This window comes from Tachysurus vachellii, chromosome 17, assembly GCF_030014155.1.
Source record: "Tachysurus vachellii isolate PV-2020 chromosome 17, HZAU_Pvac_v1, whole genome shotgun sequence".
NCBI classification, from domain to species: domain Eukaryota; kingdom Metazoa; phylum Chordata; class Actinopteri; order Siluriformes; family Bagridae; genus Tachysurus; species Tachysurus vachellii.
The window spans coordinates 15,534,131-15,554,100 of record NC_083476.1 but is presented as its reverse complement, the minus strand read 5'-3'; the positions used below and the strand labels follow the sequence as shown (position 1 = coordinate 15,554,100).

At 37.6% G+C, this 19,970-nt stretch overlaps 2 protein-coding genes across 3 annotated transcripts in view; one reads left to right on the top strand and one right to left on the bottom strand.

Moving 5' to 3' along the window:
- Positions 1 to 1,619: 1,619 nt before the first annotated feature.
- On the top strand, positions 1,620 to 3,748 carry LOC132859924 (uncharacterized). 2 transcript variants are annotated; one of them, XM_060890904.1, is made up of 3 exons: positions 1,620 to 2,521; positions 2,620 to 2,901; positions 3,034 to 3,748. In XM_060890904.1, the coding sequence occupies exons 2-3, from the start codon at positions 2,827 to 2,829 to the stop codon at positions 3,676 to 3,678; spliced, it is 720 nt and encodes a 239-aa protein (XP_060746887.1). In that variant the 5' UTR covers positions 1,620 to 2,521; positions 2,620 to 2,826; the 3' UTR covers positions 3,679 to 3,748. The 2 variants fall into 2 exon arrangements, with proteins under 2 accessions (XP_060746887.1, XP_060746886.1); XM_060890903.1 differs by having other exon boundaries at positions 1,620 to 2,901.
- Positions 3,749 to 10,322: 6,574 nt separating this feature from the next.
- jam3b (junctional adhesion molecule 3b) overlaps positions 10,323 to 19,970 on the bottom strand; it is a gene marked incomplete at its 5' end in the record, with an annotated part of 31,128 nt that continues 21,480 nt past the window's right edge. Inside the window, 8 exons of the mRNA XM_060890356.1 lie at positions 10,323 to 12,605; positions 12,697 to 12,751; positions 13,902 to 14,031; positions 14,168 to 14,267; positions 16,221 to 16,423; positions 17,099 to 17,251; positions 17,411 to 17,524; positions 17,637 to 17,705. Coding sequence (XP_060746339.1) covers positions 12,570 to 12,605; positions 12,697 to 12,751; positions 13,902 to 14,031; positions 14,168 to 14,267; positions 16,221 to 16,423; positions 17,099 to 17,251; positions 17,411 to 17,524; positions 17,637 to 17,705 — 860 coding nt within the window. The remainder of the gene's footprint in view (positions 12,606 to 12,696; positions 12,752 to 13,901; positions 14,032 to 14,167; positions 14,268 to 16,220; positions 16,424 to 17,098; positions 17,252 to 17,410; positions 17,525 to 17,636; positions 17,706 to 19,970) is intronic.

The following is a 19,970-nucleotide window of genomic DNA, read 5'->3' as shown; positions in this document are numbered from 1 at the left end:
AATTGCACATTATTATTATTATTATTATTATTATTATTGTCTTTATATATAATCCACTGTGGAAATATTATTATAATATTATATTTTTGTACATTATTATTATTATTATTATTATTATTATTATTATTATTGAAGTCTTCAGTAACTTGCTGCTGTCTGTACACACCCTGTATGTGTTACTGATAACCTTCTTGCATTTACATCACTTGTACCTTAATAATTAGAGCAACACAATTCCACCTAAAGGACCACTGTTAATCTTTTAAGGATAGGTTGTTATTGTCTTTACCACAAATTGAATAAACACTTCACACACTGACTGATGTTGAATAAGATATAATAAATTTATATGGTCTTATTCACCAGCCATCACTTAAGCATTAAAGCTCATTTTTCCTCAAAGAAAATAAAATATTTTACCCCTAATTTATTAAACAAATTGTGCTGTACAAAAACAACACAATTATTCACATCTGGACAGTATAATATCCAGATGTGCAGGCTAATTCGCTAACTGGTATCAGCACGTGTAATATTTATCATATTTGCCGTGTAGACAAACATACAAGGAGTACAGAAGTGTAAAAATAACGTTTATATATATATATATATATATATATATATATATATATATATATATATATATATATTTAAATAATCTATTTTAATAAAGAATCAAAATGATACGCAGCGAATTTCCCATTGAATAATTACAAAGCCGTATCCTAAATATCTCCATGCTCCCTACTTACGTGCACTACCTAGGCATTGGGAATATCGGTATCTGTGCCCTATCTAGTGGCCTAAATATCCAGCAGTAGGTGGTTCAGGAGTAAACCTTGGTAATGCAGCAAGCCAGCCGGCTGCGCTACAATGACTTAGCTAGCTAGCTGATGCTAAGTGAAATATCTTACCGAAAAGACCAGGTACAAATCGTTTCAGTGACAGTCATCTCGTAATTCCATAACCATGGTATAGCATATCATATATTACGGACTATCTGCTTGAAAAAGCAATGAAATACAGCTTTACGGAATAAGAACACTCGGATAACCGGTCATATTCTCGCTAAAGATGGATGATTCGTGATTGATTCGATTCCAACTTTATGAACGGCTCTTTCTAAGTGGTGTATTTCTATACAGAAAAAGAACCGAATCACTAATACGATTCGTTACTAGTTCCCGCGACAGAAAACGTAGTTCTGTTGTATGACCTATAAGAATACTGCCACCTGCCGGACGGTCATTAAATAAACAAGGTGATGGAAATCGAGTGAAATACTTAACCCCTTAAAAATCACTCACTCACTCAGACACTCATTTTCTACCGCTTATCCGAAGTACCTCGGGTCACGGGGAGCCTGTGCCTATGTCAGGCGTCATCGGGCATCAAGGTAGGATACACACTGGACGGAGTGCCAACCCATCGCAGGGCACACACACACTCCTTAAAAATCAGAGTTAAAAATAAATAAATAAATAAATAAAATTAAAATAAGAATTAAAATACAAATTAAAATACAAAATAAAAATAAATAAGAATAAAATAAAAATTAAATAAAAATAATATAGATCTGGTGCAAACAGGAAGTGGCATGAGTTCAACATTGGTTGCGTATTACAGTTTTTTTCAGTCGCTAACAAGCGTTTGTCCAAACAGTTGTCACATTTTCAAAACTCTAAACACAATTAGCACAGCATCAGTCTTTTGTGGCCATACCATTCACACATTTCATGTCGTTTTCACACAATATGCAATCAGTAAACACATTTCCACAATGCTTACATTTCCTTAACAGACAAGTTATACCTCTCAACAAAATTATGGATTGTTTTTGTAGTATTCAAGAATGTTAACACACAACATCCCACAATAGCAAAAACAATATTCCAAACCTTAGATACAGTATAAAAACCTCTGCTTCTGCAATGATATCAGTTCAAAAACAATATATCTCAGCTGATAATAAACAAACAATTGAATAATTGACACACAGCTGATTTATGTTGGGTGAATTGGGCCAACCACAGCTGATTCCAGTCTGGCTTAGACTCAGTGGCAGGGGTTATTTTTTTCTATTACTATAAAAAGAGGACTTTGAGGAGTGATGTTTTTGGAAACAGAAACAGAAAAAGACAAACACTGTAATGTTTGGACGTGGAAGAGGAAGAGCAAGGGGCCCAGGGAGAAGACCAGCTCCAGTGAGAGATGCAGGGCCAGGGAGAGGTGCAGTAAGAGATGCAGTAGGAGGTGCAGTGAGAGGTGCAGTGAGAGGTGCAGTGAGAGGTGCAGGAACAGGAGCAGGCCCAAGGAGAGGGCAAGGTAGAGGTGTAAGAATGCGTGGTGGTGGCATTCCAAGGGCTGCAAGAACAGTAGTCAGTGATGAAATTCGTGCCACTATCATTGACCATGTAATCAACCACGGTCTCTCACTAAGAGAGGCTGGTGAAAGAGTGCAACCCAATTTGAGGCGGTCAATGGTTGCCGCCATTATTCACATCTTTCAACAAACCAACAGGTAAGTATTGCATTTTACATGGATTGTTTCTATTCTCACTTGACATGTCAATAAGGTCATACAGTAATGCATATGTTGATTTTTTTTCCCATCTAAAGAATGCAACGTCTTCCACCCTCTGGGGGAAGAGGAAAGCTCCTCAATAATGATCAAGAGCTTGCCATTGTAGAAATGGTTGTTGCAAAAATGCAATAAAACTGCATGAAATTAAAACTAGAATTGTGGAGGACCATGAGATATTTGGCAATATAGAAAGCATCAGCCTCACAACCATTACACGTACATTGTCCAAACACAGAGTGCGGATGAAGCAGCTCTACACTGTTCCCTTTGAGAGGAACAGTGAGAGAGTCAAGGAGCTACGACGACAATATGTCCAGGTATAGTGTATATTCAATTCAATGTCCAGTTCTATAAGCTTTGCACTTTGCAAGTAGGTAACCTACACAGTAATAGGTTACAATACAGTATGGTATACAGTAATGACATGATATACATAAACTTTGTTTCAGAGAGTTATGGAATTGAAGGCCAACCAGGCCCCTCATGAATTCATTTACATAGATGAGGCAGGATTCAATTTATCCAAAAGGCGTCGACGTGGACGAAATATAATTGGAAAAAGGGCCACAGTTGATGTGCCAGGACAGAGAGGGGCAAACATTACCATGTGTGCAGCAATGGCAAATGCAGGATTACTCCTTCACAGATGTCAGGTTGGACCCTATAACACCGAGCGCCTCCTTGCCTTTCTCAATGATCTCCACAAGCGCCTGGTACCAGAGCAGGATCAGGAGGGTGAAAACATGAGGACCTTTGTAATTACCTGGGACAATGTTGCTTTCCATCATTCGCAAGCAATAACAGCATGGTTTGAAGTCCACCCAAGACTGGTAAGTCTCTTCCTTCCACCCTATTCACCTTTCCTCAACCAGTTCTTTTCTGCATGGAGGTGGAAGGTTTATGACCATCAGCCACATGACCAGATGTCCCTCCTTGAAGCCATGGATGCTGGCTGCAGGGACATCACAGTTCAAGATTGGCAAGGGTGGATCCGACATACCAAGCGGTTTTATCCCAGGTGCATCGCCTTGGATGATATCAGATGTGATGTTGATGAAAACATGTGGCCGAACCATGAAGATCGCAGGGATTAGATACATTAATTTTGTGCTATTTTTAGTTCCCCCCTTCTTATCTGGGCTTTTTGCTGTTTTGTTTTTTGTTTTTCAGAATGCTCTTATATATATTTTGTTCACTGTAAGCAATACTGTAAAACTTTTTCTGTTCTATTATATTGTGTTTCTACTGTACCTCCTTTAGTAAACAGTAAAGAAAAAAATAACTGTGGACATACAGTTCCCAACTAAGAAGTTTTGTGTAAAAGGTGGATTGCATGTTACCTGAAACATAAAAGTCTATGCAGTTTTTCTAATGTCAACAATAGCCAGTATTTTGAAACCTGGTGTACTTTGATTGACTGCATATACCTTGTGAAGTGAAAACAAGTGTTATTGTTTGACAGAATAATTTCATTTTGAGTCAGATTTCCAGTGTTTCGGTAAAGTTAGTGTGTGCAGAGAAAGATGTGTTCTGTTTTGAAATGGAGAGTTAGTATATATTTAACAAAATGTGTTTTTGAGAGGAAAATTATCAATTTGGCCAATTGTGTTCTGTAGGTGTAAGTCTGTGTTAAGAGTTTAGAAAAATTATCTTAAGTATAGGTAAGCGCTTGTTAGCGATTGAAAAAAACTGTAAATACATTTAAAAAAAATTCTATTTGTTACTGTGCAATGTTTCTTAAAATTCTTAAAATGTTTGCTGTAGTTTTGTTATATTGTGTGCTCTTTTACTGTGTATGGTTTATTGCTTAAAGTAGAAAAAAAGATGAGAAAACCTTAATATTATGCAATGCATTGTATTGAGTGTAATGTCTGTAATGTATTGTGTAATGCATCTTTCTCCCCTGCCTTTCTGCTGTCTGTCTGTAAGGATTTGAATAAAGATGAGAGACAGAGAGGGACAGAGATTCATAGCATAACTGGAGTTCAGTGTTGTAATGTAACAGAGTAGAAATACTTTGTTACTGTACTTAAGTAGAAATTTCACATATCTGTACTTTACTTCGCTATTGAAATTTATGTCAACTTTCACTTTTACTCCACTACATTTCCTAGATAAAATGTATACTTTTACTCCGATATATTTCCACTAAGCATCTTCGTTACTCGTTACTACAAAATAAAATCAGAATGTGTGCGACTGCAATAAGGGAGGTTTGGCGAATCACTGCTCCAGTGGCGGTTCTAGGATTTTTCTGTAACAGGGGCCATTTAGATTCAGGGGTCTAGTACAGGGTACATTTAAGCACACAAAATAATTTATTCAGTACGGTGCAAATACATTTTGGCAGTTATTCCTTTTTCCTAGGCTTAGGAACGCTCTAGTAAAAAAAAATATGAGCCAGTAAAGTTCTTAATGATTTTTCGTTGTGAAAAATTCTCCGGTTGCTCTTCTCGTCGACAATTGATGGAATGGGGGCCAATCAGGGGCCAATCAGATTTCAGCAAAGATGGCAACCAAAAGCAGTGAAATGTCACTATTCTTATTACCAGAGTTGATAGCACAAACAAAATATTAATGCAAACAAAAAATTAATGCAAAATCCATTCAATACTAAATAAAAATAACATTTATTGATTTGGTCTTTGTCTTGTGAATTTTTTTTTATTTTTATTAATGACTGCATTCATTAGACACACTGTTTGTAGAGAATGCACACATACATGAACTGATTTGATTCAAGACTGGCATCATGCATAAAATTTTGGTGTCCACTTTTGCCATTTAATAATACCATAACTTTTGGCTTACTATGTAGTCATATAATATATAATATAAAACTCTTCTTGTTTAAAACCCTAACTGAGGGCTAAAACCCCCTAAAGATGAAATCCTAGAACTGCCCCTGCTCTTATACCTATGGAAAATCACTGAAATTTTACTTTTTACTTTTACTTCAAATACTTAAGTACATTAAGTAAGACCTCAGAAAATGACTTTTGATACTTAAGTACAGTATATATCAGATACCTTAAGACTTTTACTTGAGTAATATTCTAAAAGGTAACTTTCACATCTACCAAAGTCTTTTTCTAGTACGATACTTTTACTCAAGTATTGCTTTCTAGTACTTTATACAACACTGCTGAAATTAGCCATCCAGCTTGCTAAAAGCTTGGTAGAATTCTATAATAAGGATCAAAAAAGTACAAAATACTGTGGAAGAACCTGAATGTTCTGCACAGAGCTCAACATCACTAAACACCTTTGGGATGATCTAAATGCTTTGTGATTATCTTAATGTCCCCCTCACCCAGCAATGCCTGACTTGACTAAATATCTTGTGGATGAAACATAAAAAATCCCCACAGCCACAATACTAAATCTAGTGAAAAACCTTCCCAGAAGAGTGGAGTGTAACTCATTTAAATGAACTTATTTGATGTGGTGTTTATTTATGTATGTTTGGCTGCTATATGTTAAAGCTGTCTGAACTGTTCTGCTGCCAATCTTGGCTAGAACATTCTTGCAAAAAAGATTTTTAATCTCAATGAGGTTTTCCAGTAAAATAAAGGTTAAATAAAATAAATAACACTAAAAGTGGACTAAGTCTGGAATGAGATGTTTATTAGGTACATGATGGTCAGGTTTTCATGGATTTATTGCAGAAATATGGGTTGAAAGTACTCTCAAGCTTCAACAAAATTAGTGGATTGTGTGTTTATCACCAGCAGGGTGTGCTGCTTGCTGTTAAACCTCTGTTTTCATACTAAACACTAAAGAAAGATTGAAATAACTCTGACTTTTTTGTAGTAAGTAATAAGTTTACTACAGAAGATAGAAACTAATTATGAACACAAGCTGATAATGGCCTTAAAAATCATCCAGTTTCCGCAAAGAGGTATTGTCATAAACAGAGTATAGATATGATATTGATCATTTGATTAATTTCCCTATATACATTTACTTTTGTCGATACAATGCCTATGAGGAATTTTTCATATATTTTCAATTCATTGCATTTTATGACAATAAAAAAAGAAATGCTTCTTGCCCCATATGGGTACAGAGAATTCTTATTGAAGAAAAAAACTTTACTTTTCAGAAATACTGTATAGTATTTCTATACTATACTATACTATATTCTATACCACAGCTGTACAGAGTGCAGTATTAGTCATAATACAGGATAGGGTTTGTTCAAGGGCCCAACAGTGGAAGTTTTGCAATTCTGTAGCTTATACCCCTTAACCTTTGAATCACTCAGTAGCTAAACCAGCCATAAAAATAAGCCTTGTTTCCATCCAATTTTAAACCAAGTACCTGTCGCATATTAGGCAAACAGAATAACATAATAACTTTCAGATGTACGGACAATGGATAAGGTCCATACATCTGAAATGAATTTACACCGTGGTGACCTTGTTTCACAAACAAAGGCTAAGAAAGAAGAATATAAATGTTGCTGAAATTTTTCTGAAACCTGGCAACCTACAATTTTGCAATTTTGTCTTTGCATCACACGCTGTGAGAATGACAGTGAGATACACACCTGCTGAACAAAGACACATATAAAATGAGCTGCTAGACTGCATGCTGTAAGACTGTATGGTGTCACCTCTTAACTAAATATTCATCAGATATTAGCTTGTCATAAATCACATGATGTCCTCTGTTCCAACAAAATCAATGGCCATAAGCTACTGTTAAAAGTAACTCAATTCCTTGTCATATGGGAGTTCATTAAGGCAGAGGTTAATGACCTCACAGTTCCTTCACATCCCCTGCATGTGCGGGTCCTCTGGAACTAGCATGCTAATAAAATTACCCAGAGAGAGCAAATCCAGCTGGCTGCTACTGTTGGATGTTGATAGTTTGGTTTGTTCTGGCACAGAGAAGTGTGGAACTGAAAGTGAAGGACAGTCAACTGGGATCTGACCTGGGGTCCAGCCTGCAGACGTCTCTACTGTAAAAGTAGAAATTTCCTTCATGTTGGACAGCAGCATTCCAGCTGAGTCAACTGTGAGGCAACTGCTAGGCCTCAATTAGTGACTCATTCCCTCCTGACCATGTAGACTGCTTCCAAATGTTGTGTTGATTCCCCTGTCATCTTTATTAAATGAGAGTTAAACTGATGTTTCACAACTGCTGAACAGACCCTGCAAGTGTAGTGTAGTGTAGGCCTGAATGTCTCTCTCTTTTCTCAGCGGTTTTACTGTAAGAGACATCCAGATACAGCAGCTTGTAGGGACACAGATGCTCTTACATGCTTTCAACTTGAATGTGTGATGGAATCATGGCAGCATTCCTGTGGTCAAATAAGGCACTGGAGCTACATTTGTCTGAAACAAGACTGGTAAAGACTCAGCATGTAGCGATGGTCATTGTTCAAATTGGTAGTGTTGTAGAACCAGCTTTTGGATGGACATTTGGTTTATCTAGTGATTACCGATGGTTTCAATCAATCAATCAATCAATCAATCAATCAATCAATCAATCAATCAATCAATCAATCAATCAATCAATCAGCTTAACAATAGATCCAGAGAGAATACACCCTGAATGAGATACCAGTCTATCTTACAGCATTATTCAGCATTTCTATTGATTATATTTTTAGGACAGGGACAGTTAATAAAGCATTTCACTACATACTGTAATGTGCATAGAAGTGACTTTAATAGAAGTGACTCAAAAACCTGTAAATACAGTGGTGTAACAGGAGTGCCACAATATATCTGTATATCTGTGAAGATCCTGAGGCCTCTAGAGATTTACCAGCTCCAAATGGTTTCTGCTTTATTAGGATTGCGAAGATTAAAAAAACACAAGTTACCAACTCCATGTGGTCTCTGAGAACAACAACCACTTCATCAATACACAATTGTCGGACTGTATATGACTGTAGAAAGGGCATTATTCATTATAACACTCTCCGGTGTTTTTAATTTAAATATCTATCTGTATTAAGTGTTCATCATATTTATATCTCTTTCTGTATTTAAGCCTGAAGTGGACGTGATCTAAAGTGGAAGTTTTATCATCAATATTAAATGTGAACTATGAAACACTGGAGCACATGGATCAAACTGTGACTATGACTCAGTTCCTCAATTTCAGCGTCTGTTCTCATCATAATTTAGTCACAGTATATCTCAACTAGAAATGTTTGTGTGAGATGTTGTTTTTTACATGATTATTTTTGGTTGTACCTACTTGCAACAATTATATTAAATTTATTTATTTATATTTGCCAAAATATCTACTTTTCCCAATCTTTAGTTAATCACTGTTTGAGAGTTTGTGCCCACTGTAACCTCACTGTAGCCTCTCTGTAGCCTCTCTGTAGCCTCTCTATAGCCTCACTGTAGCCTCACTGTAGCTTAACTGTAGCCTCACTCTAGCCTATCTGTAGCCTCACTGTACCCTCACTGTACCCTTACTGTAGCCTCACTGTACCCTCACTCTAGCCTCACTTTACCTTCACTGTAGCCTCACTGTATCCTCACTGTAGCCTCACTGTACCCTCACTCTAGCCTCACTTTACCTTCACTGTAGCCTCACTGTATCCTCACTGTAGCCTCACTGTACCCTCACTGTAGCCTCACTGTACCCTCACTCTAGCCTCACTTTACCCTTACTGTAGCCTCACTGTAGCCTCTCTGTAGCCTCACTGTACCCTCACTTTACCCTCACTGTAGCTTCACTGTATCCTCACTTTACCCTCACTCTAGCCTCACTGTACCCTCACTTTACCCTCACTTTACCTTCACTGTAGCCTCACTGTATCCTCACTGTAGCCTCACTGTAGCTTCACTGTATCCTCACTCTAGCCTCACTGTACCCTCACTTTACCCTCACTATAGCCTCACTGTAACCTCACTGTAGCCTCACTGTAGCCTCTCTGTAGCCTCACTGTACCCTCACTTTACCCTCACTGTAGCCTCACTATAGCCTCACTGTAACGTCACTGTACCTCACTGTAGCCTCAGATTATTTTTTTAGCTCACAACATTGGATATCAGTGTGGTTTTCTGTTGTTTTAGTTCATTTGTCTCAGTGTTTAGTAGACTTTGTTCTTTGAGATGGTTTTCTGTTCACCATGATAGAGTAGTTATTTACATTTACATTTACAGCATTTGGCAGACGCCCTTATCCAGAGCGACATACATAAGTGCTTAAATCTCTAAGTTATTTGGGCTTCTGTAGCCTTCCTGTCAGCTATAAACAGCCTGGTCATACTCCTCTGCCCTCTCTCATAAACAAGGAGTTTCTGACACTCACGTGATGCATTTGGCTTTTGCACCATTCTGCATAAACCCTATAGACAAGGTGTATCCAATTTTATCATGAAAAGCCAGGTGTGATGCAGGTTTTCATCCTAACCATGCAGAAAACAACCCCCATTGTATTTTTTTTTAAAACCAAGATCAACTGATTAATCAGGTAGAATCAGGTGGAATCTCCACTTTGATTTGAATGAAATCCTGCACTCACACCAGCCCTTTGCACATAAGATCAGTCACCCCTGCTGTAGATCATTGTGCATTAAAAGCCCAGATCAACATTTGCTGAAATACACAAACCATATTTACTGTGAACATTAACTGTGATATTTTAGAAAATGTACACTAAAGTTATGAATTATAAACCATTATTATTATATTAATATTATATAAACCACACTGTATTTCATGTCATTCTGTGCACCAGGCTGTAAAATCAGAGCAACAACAAATTTTAAGAAGTAAGTTTTATTAATCACAAACATAAGCTATTGTTCAAGAATTCACACAGGATTTGTACCAACCTAAAATCAATGCGAGGCAAAAATTATTTCAGGACTGAAAAGGGCACGAAAAGTAAATTTAACCTCAAAAGACAATTAAACCTCCTCCGTCAAGTCCTTGGTGCAAGAAAATTACAGAAAGAGGATAAAAAGTCATTTATTCAGTCAGTATTTGGTAAAGCTTTGTACTCAATATAAACGTAATTACACCTCGCTCAGTTGCTGTTATTAAGTCAACACTCCATTAAACACTTTTATAATGTAATACATGTTTTCAAACAGTCATCAAATGGTTATGTGAAATAACAGTGTCTTCTTGAAACACCACTTCACTCTATATTTAGGCACTAATACAATATCCAAGCTCTAATTCTACTTCACTGACCAAAAAAAAAAGGAAGTCATTAAATCAGCACACAACAAAATAAAACTCTATTTACAAAAAAAAAAACAAAAAAAAAACAGATATGTGCTGTATATCAGAATAATAACCTATTATCATTCCTCTCAAACACCTGCTGTGATTTATACAAAGGGTATAAAATTTATTAGAAAATCAGTCAGTTTGAACAGTGATGTGTCCAAATAGACATCACAGTATATAACAAGCCATTATTTATATAGAGCACTATAAACACTATCTTTATCATATGACCACACTGAAAGGCACTCAAGAGGAATGATTAACGTTTCTTAGAGTAAGTAATCAACTCGAAGACGAAAAAAAAAAAAAAAAAACACTACACAAAAAAGTTACAAACTACAAGTGGTTGTATTTGTTGTGATTGTAGTTCAGAATCTGACATTTTGTGTGAATTGTAGATCAATGATGTAGGAATCAAATGCAGCCTGTAAGGCAGATCCTCTCTCTCACGATTAGTTCTCCTGAAATTGTGAAAAGAGTGTCATATTTGCCTCTTCTTGGATATTCCATATCTAAAACTGAGTTATTTTTATTCCCACAACAAGGGAGGTACAAATGAATCAACATACAACCATTGCAGCTTTCTGTTAGCTGAACACAAAAACCCTGTTTGATTAAAAATAAGTAAAAGACCAATAAAGAAAAGACAATAGAACACAACCTGGACAGTATATTTACTATGTACATGATCAACAAGGACACTTAAACTCAAGGATACACAGCTCGGGCTGTTTACAGTGTTTTCTGCTGGATTAAAAAATAGTTCTTACTGTCTAAGACTATCTACAAAAACTAACATGGAACCCTATGCTAAAAGAATTTAGCCTGTAAGAGTAAACTAAGTAGGTAAGACCTTTGAAAATGTTATCAATGGATATGATACTGAATTTCAAACAGGGCTGGATTTAAGTGGCCTTGATTGAGGGTGCAGTAAAAATGTCTGGATGGGCGTCTTTTCTAAGGACACGTTTTTTTTTTGTTTAAAAACGTAACCTAGAAGTTTATGGATTTACATCAAAAATCTAGGCCCTGAAATTAGAAAAGGATGGTTTGAATTTGGTCTTGAGTTTGACCCTTAATATAATGAATGTATTTTATATTAGTGTAATGTATTTAATTACTGCATTTTATAATAAAATCTACAAAGAGGATTTTTAAAGTAGCCCAATCCAACACCCCCATTATTTCAAACTCAAGAGCATCAACAGATGTTAGAAATTTAGAGATGTTTTATTTAAGGAAAACTACAGGCGGGTCAAAATGATTAGCTTCTTTCAAATTGGTCTATAAAATATACTGGCTTCCATGTTAGTAATTTACAATTTTTTTTAAATTTTTTTTAAAAAAAGTAAACCTCTAAGCATTTCAAAATATATTCTATCAAAACAATATTCTGACACATTTAACTGGTACAAAACAAAAGTTATACAAACGTCAAACGACAAAATTTTAAAGGAAAATGTTTACGCAATTCTGCTGAAGCTATGATTAAAAAGAAAGCAAAGTGAAAATAAAATCAGACATAAAAGTTGGTTTCAAGAGGAAAAACTTCAGTGGTCTTATGGAGAGTAATGCTTGTAGGTGGAAACGGGACTTTTTTTGTCCACTTTGGCAAGTATGAATTGTGTTATATCAAATGTGCTGTCATGTAAACCGTGTCCTGGCACAGCTAAGAGTCTTTTTCCTCGGTGTGTGTTTGTCCCTCATTGTCTGCAAGGTATTGTGCTAAAGACTCCCTGTGTTTCAGGGTGTCTCCTCGTCTTCCTTTGATTTTAGATGACAAATGATGATTTGTGTTTGAAATCACCCTGAAAAAGAGCAGGTAAAATTGAGCAAAAGGTGCGAGAGGTATTCAGCATTTTATACACAAATCTCTCTGGAGTTAATCAACCAGTTCACCTCATCATCTGTCCGGATGTAATCCACTCCATCAGTCTTTCCTGGTGCTTTGTAACTAGATAAATAAAGAAAGCCACAGATTAGTTTACTACACAGGTTCATTTGCATAACTGTGCTGCATCAATTATTATTTAAAATGTCTATGGAACTGGTGACAGAGTTTCAGACAGAGCGCCGCTGCGTTTCTGTTAGAAGACTCGTCTCACGGTGTGCTGAAAGGGGTTTAGGAGTGGCTGATTCCGTAGTTGTGTCTAACACCTATTAAAACAGTCCACCACTGACAGCTGGAGCCCATGTGCATCTTGGCACACTGTGTGTCATAGGGTTCAGTGTGGTATGTAGTGAGGCTTCATGGCCTTGTTATACAGGGACCCAGTCCTTTTTTAGGACTTCTGAGAATGAATTTATATTCCAAATATTCTCAATTTAGTTTTCTTGCTGTGTTCCAGGAGTCATTAATAGTATAAAGAAAAGTGAAACCATTAAATGTGATCTGTAGTACAAGTGTCAATGTCTAGAAATAAGTGTCTGTAAAGATAACGTTATTTTTCTTAGCTCTTAATTAGAAAATCAGATGTTTTCTCTCTGAAAATAAAATTTCTGGAGGGAAATGCTTGTGTATATAATACACTGTATCAGTATATAGACGGGTCAGTGCTTGCTCTACATCTGCTCTCTGGATTGAGTTATGGAAAAAGAATGGTGTTCTGTTTTGGGCAAAACTCCTGGCAGGAGAATAAACATCACCGCCTGGCACAGCAGATGTGAGTAGAAATGACCAGTAGATGACAGAAGCAATCAGGACTAAGTGTTTTATGGGTCCACACACAGGCACAATCTGCCCACTTCACTTCACTAACTTTTGCATTGGCAGAAATTGCTAGCTCACATTGAAACTGACTGACTTCAGGCTTTGTGTTTGCATTGTGTCGCTGCTGGTACTGTTTCACAAAGGATAACAGTGACTAGGAAATTCCTGTGTATGTAAATGTTAATACAAATGAGTTCATTTACTTGTCACGCTTTTATGATTAATATTCCTGTTCTGCAATCACTCCACTGTAACACGTCAAAAGCCTAACTTTGTGAATGCTACTCTGAAATCTGAACCTTAAAAAGGGGACTCAAAGAGCACTAAACAACTATGGGATGTCTGTGTATCAGGATAAAATCAGCAGGAAAGGCTCTCTTCCTTTGTCACTTACTTGCTTCCTGTCTGCTTCTCGACGGCAAAGAAACCTCTCCTGTATGCACAGCAAATAGCCACTATTATGCACAACAGGACCAGCACTACCACCAGCACACCCAGAACGATGCCAACAACGTTCAGGTCATCTGGAAATAATAAGAGAAACAGCATGAGGGTTTTATTTGAGTTAAGAGCAGGATGTACACTTGATTCACACTAATTATGACGTAATTGTGACGTGATTATACGTCAGTGTTTTTGTCTGTTAAAATGATGACTTACAGACTTCCATCATCTGCGGGCTGCACTGGGCCACTCCTGCCTCGTTCTTGGCTCTGCAGTAATACTGTCCAGCGTCCTCTTTCTTCACTGCACTAAATTTCTACAGGATAATAAATAACACATCTATCACCACTGGTTATTTATCCCTTGTGTGTTGTTCGGGTCTGTGGGACCCATATTTATAAACAAAAAACTATGCTTCCTTGTAAATTTGATGATTTCCACTCATAACTTGATAAAATTTGATTTTTTTTATTACATTTTATTAAAAACAAGTAGCACTTTAATTAAAAAATGTGATGTAATAAAGGTAAAGGGCAAATATTAACCATATATGATGTTTATATTGGTTGTAATTGGGATGAAGTAAACATCTGTAGAGTATTTTAAAATAAAATTTTTGATTGTGTTGAATTAAAAACCCAAAAAATGCAGCGGGTCCACCAGACCCACGAACACTGTCTGAGTAACAAAAATACGAACATCATACAAGGGTTAAGGGATATAAAGATTCACATATTCTAACCGGTGTAAAGATTTCAGTATTTAAGACTGAGATGAGGGCTTAGAAGGCAAGCAAAGGTGACTGAAAGGTGAATTGTGTTGGCAGGGGTGTGATCAGTGGACCAGCAGGTAAAGTTTGATGATTCTCAAGTGTCAGTTTTAGTAATTTGTGTCTGTTTGTCTTTTCACACTCCCCTGTAACGCTCTATCAAGAGAGAGGTGTGTGAAACTAATTTATAGATACAAAAGACAAGCACACGCACACACACGCACGTCTGACTTGTGAACCTGAAGGAGTATGAGTCCGGAGCCATGTTATGATTCCACCTGTCTTTCAGGTCTTCCTCCACACTTACAAACGAAGGCTGTACATGGATTTATACTGATTTACAGATTAAAAAACTCACTGCTCTTTTGACAAAATGATTATTTAAAACCACTTTCACTGTCATTCTCACTGTCCTTCTTCACACTAAACCCCATATTACATTAATGTAGCTCTTTTTGCTGGTTTAAATTAAACCATTGAATTGCTGATCACACAAATTAATTCTAAAGTAGAAGAAAAGGGTTGATGGATGCTTTCACACATGGAGTTGTAAAGGTGTAAAAACAGCAATGGCAGTATACCACCGGGGGAAAAAAGCTTCTGTGACTGTCTGAGGTTAAATCTCACACCGAAAGTGGTTTTCAGCTGATTCTTCTAGGGACATTTTTAGAAGGTTCTTTGTATACATATTGCTTTCCGAAAAAATTTGAATAAGATTCCTTTAAGAAACCAGAAATCATTCCTATTAGAAGTTCCTGGGAGGAAACACTGTTTGACAGGTGAGCTGCTAATCTGACATGTAAGACGCTAATATCTCTGGATATATAAAAAACAAAAGTATGTAGTTCACATAAATGTGATTGTATTTACATTAATTTATTGCTAATGTTTTCTGTGTGCACAGTAGACTAAGAAGGTAATAAATTCTCAAATAAAACAATAAAAAAACAGATATTTTTTGAACTGTATTTAGACTTGTGTGTGTTATTCCACTGAGGCCTTCATAACCCAGCATTCTGGAGCTCCATCTCATATGTCAGATTAGCAAGACCTGTCATACACAACCCACAACATACTGTACATTTAGTTCCTCTTCTGTAGATGGTTGAACTGTGTTCCAAATAATATCAGAAGATTTTCTTGGACCAGTTGTTTTTGGGCTATGCTCAAGAGTGTTACCTGCCTGAACAAACTGTGCTGAGAAAAAACACACTAGGGTTTAAATTAAACACACTAAATACTGCACACATAAAAGTACCCTCAGTCATGCCCAGCATGCTTTCTGTCCTTCAATGGACAATGTAGGATTTTGACAGCCAGGACAGGAATTAAAGGCCACTGTGAAGGTTGAGTGACCAGGGTGGGCCACTGAGTGTGAATGGCAAAGTGTGGCATTGTGGAAAGTGCAAGTGAGTACAGCAGATTCCCTTCGTGGCTGGAGCCATCGCACATCAACTGGCTCCCCAAAATATCCCTTCTCCCATTCCTCCCGGTGCTCACCAGCACGCCCGTTTCGCTGTTCATCAAATAGGACGAGTTGAAGAACTTAGGGCTGCTCTTGGGGTCCAAGGGGATCTCCTCATTGTTGCGGAACCACTGGTAGTGGGACATGGGGAAGCCCTCATCCTCCACACATGTCAACTCGGCTGACTTCCCCACCGGCACAGACGTTGGCACAGAGCACCGAGGAGTCACTGGCTTTACTACAAAACAGAATCCGAAAGCCTCAGTAAGACTCACATAGAATAAAGCATCTGCATCTTTAAACCAAGTGTAGAATCCAAGCTGTCTAATCTGTAAGCATTAAGGTCATGCATGGTACGCTTTCCCTTTTTAGCTGCCTGATTAAACTCAGATGCAGTTTCAGAATTCTCCCCATTTAGCCGTGGACACGCCCGAGCCTGAGGCAGGCCGGAACGCATCCTCGAATGTGCGCCAAGGGTTGGAAGGGTAGTGTGGCTAAGCTCAGCTTACAGCGACACAACTCGGCAAACACCAATTTCTGAGAAAACAAATAGTGTGCTACTTACTGCCACTGGTGTCTGCCAGGGATATGGGCAACTACAATCAATATGGAAACGTTATTATAAAGTGCTGATGTGTGTTACGGTGAAGCGCATTAGCAAAGACAAAATGTGCTTATTAACATGTTATAGTAAATGTTAAGCAACTGAGGAGACGATAGAATCCTTAATTATTATTACACACATTTCTGTAATAATTGGGTGTCGTATCATACTGTATTGTTTCAAACTGAGTATATCAAGGGAATGTTAATGATACTGTTGATGCCCCGCTTCTTTTACGCAGTCACTCTGGGGTGTGGTGTAGTGGCAGGATGCTTCAGGTTGATATGGTGATAGTGAAATGTCTCTCACCCCTGACTGCGAGGTTTATCAGAATCTCATCAAAGTTTTTTATGTCTTCAGGGGCTGTGACCTCACAGCGGTATGATGCGGTGTCTAATCTTGTTGCATTAACAATGACTAAAGTTGCAGGCTCTCGAATCTTTGCTCTGTTCGCCAAGTCACCTGGAGGAAACAAAAGCCATTTTTAAATTTCTTACTAGTGCTAAAATCTAAAATATTAACTTTACCAAATTTAGTAAAGCAATGTAACATAAGTGTAAAGTCACACATGTAACGTTTAGATAGAAATCTCAATATTGATAATGAAATGCAATGAATTACCTGATATTTTGTTTTCGAAATAGACATAACTTGTTTTCCCCTCCTTAATCTTCTTCCATTCAATTCTTGGACTGGTCGTGGAGATCGACTCTATCAGACAGGACAGTTCAATTGCTGCACAAGGAGAAAAAGACAGGATGTGCGTTTGAACAAAAAGCCGTAAAATCAGAAAACCATTTGTTTGTAGGTCCTCGGTGTGGCTTTCAAGAAATCCTTTTGTGCTTACATTCAAACTCATTGGCCCATGGTGAAGAATTTGCAGTTTTCAGTACCACTGCCAGAATGCTGACATAGCCTGTAATGAAGAAGAGAAAGAGAGAATTAACAGCCCTGTAATGTTTGCCAAGTTTCCCCTTTAACACAGTAACACAGGATCATGTGCTCATGTGAGGTGAAAACATTCAGGCTGCCATCACTGGAGTTTAGGACTACTGAAGATGTCTACTAGTGGACTCTTCCAGAAAATTCCTGAAACTTAATTAACACTCAGTAGCCCCCAGTTCTTAGTGCCTGCACCCCACCCTCACACATTCTTTACATCTCTGTGTCCTGCTGGCAGATCTGTTACCGGCCATTTTTAGTTGAACTCTGATGAACACGTCACCTTTCTGTTTAAACCATGTACACTGTATTAGAGGCAACATGACCTGATCATGCTATTGCATGAATTCATATGTGACTAAAAAAATCGGTCTGATTTATAGAAAGAAATCAATGCATCACTTTGTTGTTGTTTTTAATTCCCAATGACATGCTGTATTGAGCCCCTATTTAATCTTTGTCCTGTTTTTTCTGTAGTTGTTCTTTCCACTGTGGTATTTCTTGAGCCTTTGCTTACAGTTCTTCATTCATTCATTCATTCATTTTCTACCGCTTATCCGAACTACCGAACTACCTGGACGGAGTGCCAACCCATCGCAGGGCACACACACACACTCATTCACTCACGCAATCACACACTACGGACAATTTTCCAGAGATGCCAATCAACCTACCATGCATGTCTTTGGACCGGGGGAGGAAACCGGAGTACCCGGAGGAAACCCCCGAGGCATGGGGAGAACATGCAAACTCCACACACATAAGGCGGAGGTGGGAATCGAACCCCAACCCTGGAGGTGTGAGGCGAACGTGCTAACCACTAAGCCACCGTGCCCCCGCTTACAGTTCTTATCTTATCTTATATTATCTTATCTTATCTTATCTTACCTAGTATAAAGCAGTTTATACTTTTTAGAGCCCTCTGCATTCTGTGACATCAAATAAAATTAAGGATTGACCACAACTTGTAGCTGAAACTCTGCTACCTTTCTGTTAACTGCTAAAACTTAGTAAATGCTTAGTAAATAGTAAAGGAAGAGAGGTAGAACGAGAAAGAAAACACCGTAGCCAGCTACACTATATGGCAATGCTGTAAATCACAGTCTTTATGTTTTGTTTAATGCACTTTTGCATTTGGATCCAACTACTGCCATAAACATTAGCATGGCTAGTTATATTATGGCTAGTATGTTATTTTATCACCAGTATAACGGCTAGCAGTAAAGGATGTCCAAAGCAGGATGAGAAAAACAATAAGCCAAATCCTGCAACGGCTCCTTTAAAGCCGATCATAGAGGCTTTTAATTGTGTATGTTAAGGTAAGGAAATGACCAGCACCGTTTCCTCGGCTCCATTTCCTCTTAACATACCTTATGAAAGTCCGTCACAAGAACAGAACCTGACATACTATATCACCTTAAGTTTTTGGTCAGTGTCTACAATAATAAGCTGAAGCTGAAGTGAAGGCTAACACTCAGGCACAAGACCAAGCCCCATCTCTGTTGTTCTCTCTATGCATGCTTTCTCCAACATCTGGTCTTTGTAACATTTATAAAAATACACTATCCACTTTGAAGCTGCTATAGGTTAACAGCTGGTGTCTCATACTTCCCAGCTTCCTGGAGCACACAACTTAAAACTCTGCCAGGATGGTGAAGCTCCAAGTACACACTGATTTCGCTCTGGAAATCCAAATCCAACATCAAACATGTGACACACAGTGCTTTGTTTTCGAAATCTAATCAGGACACTGAAACATTAATGGCTTGCTGATTGCTAAGGATAATTTTTATGAATCTTTGATGACCCGATTTTGGGCCAAGACTCTAGAGGTTTTATATGTTTCACCCCAAGCTAGTATAAACAAAGCCAAAGCCACGAAATCCAACAACCCTTTATGAATAAGTAAATATTTTGCTATTATTTGTTATTATTCATTTTTTAAGCAAATATTCATAAGAAAACATTCAAGCATAACAAGACATTTCATATATTGCAGTGAAAAACAAAATCTGCCTTGGAAACAGCATCATGTGAAATTCAAGGGCATAATGCTTGTTTACAATGTCCTTTCTACGAGCCCTTTTTGTCAGTTTCCGTGCAGACATAGTGCTTAAATGAAGTTGACATGCAGTTAAAAGGTTACAAGGACCATCTAAAAACAGAAGAACTCCAGGAAAGTGTGAAAACAAGTCAGAACACATCACATCTCTGAGTCTATCACACTAAAACATTTGGG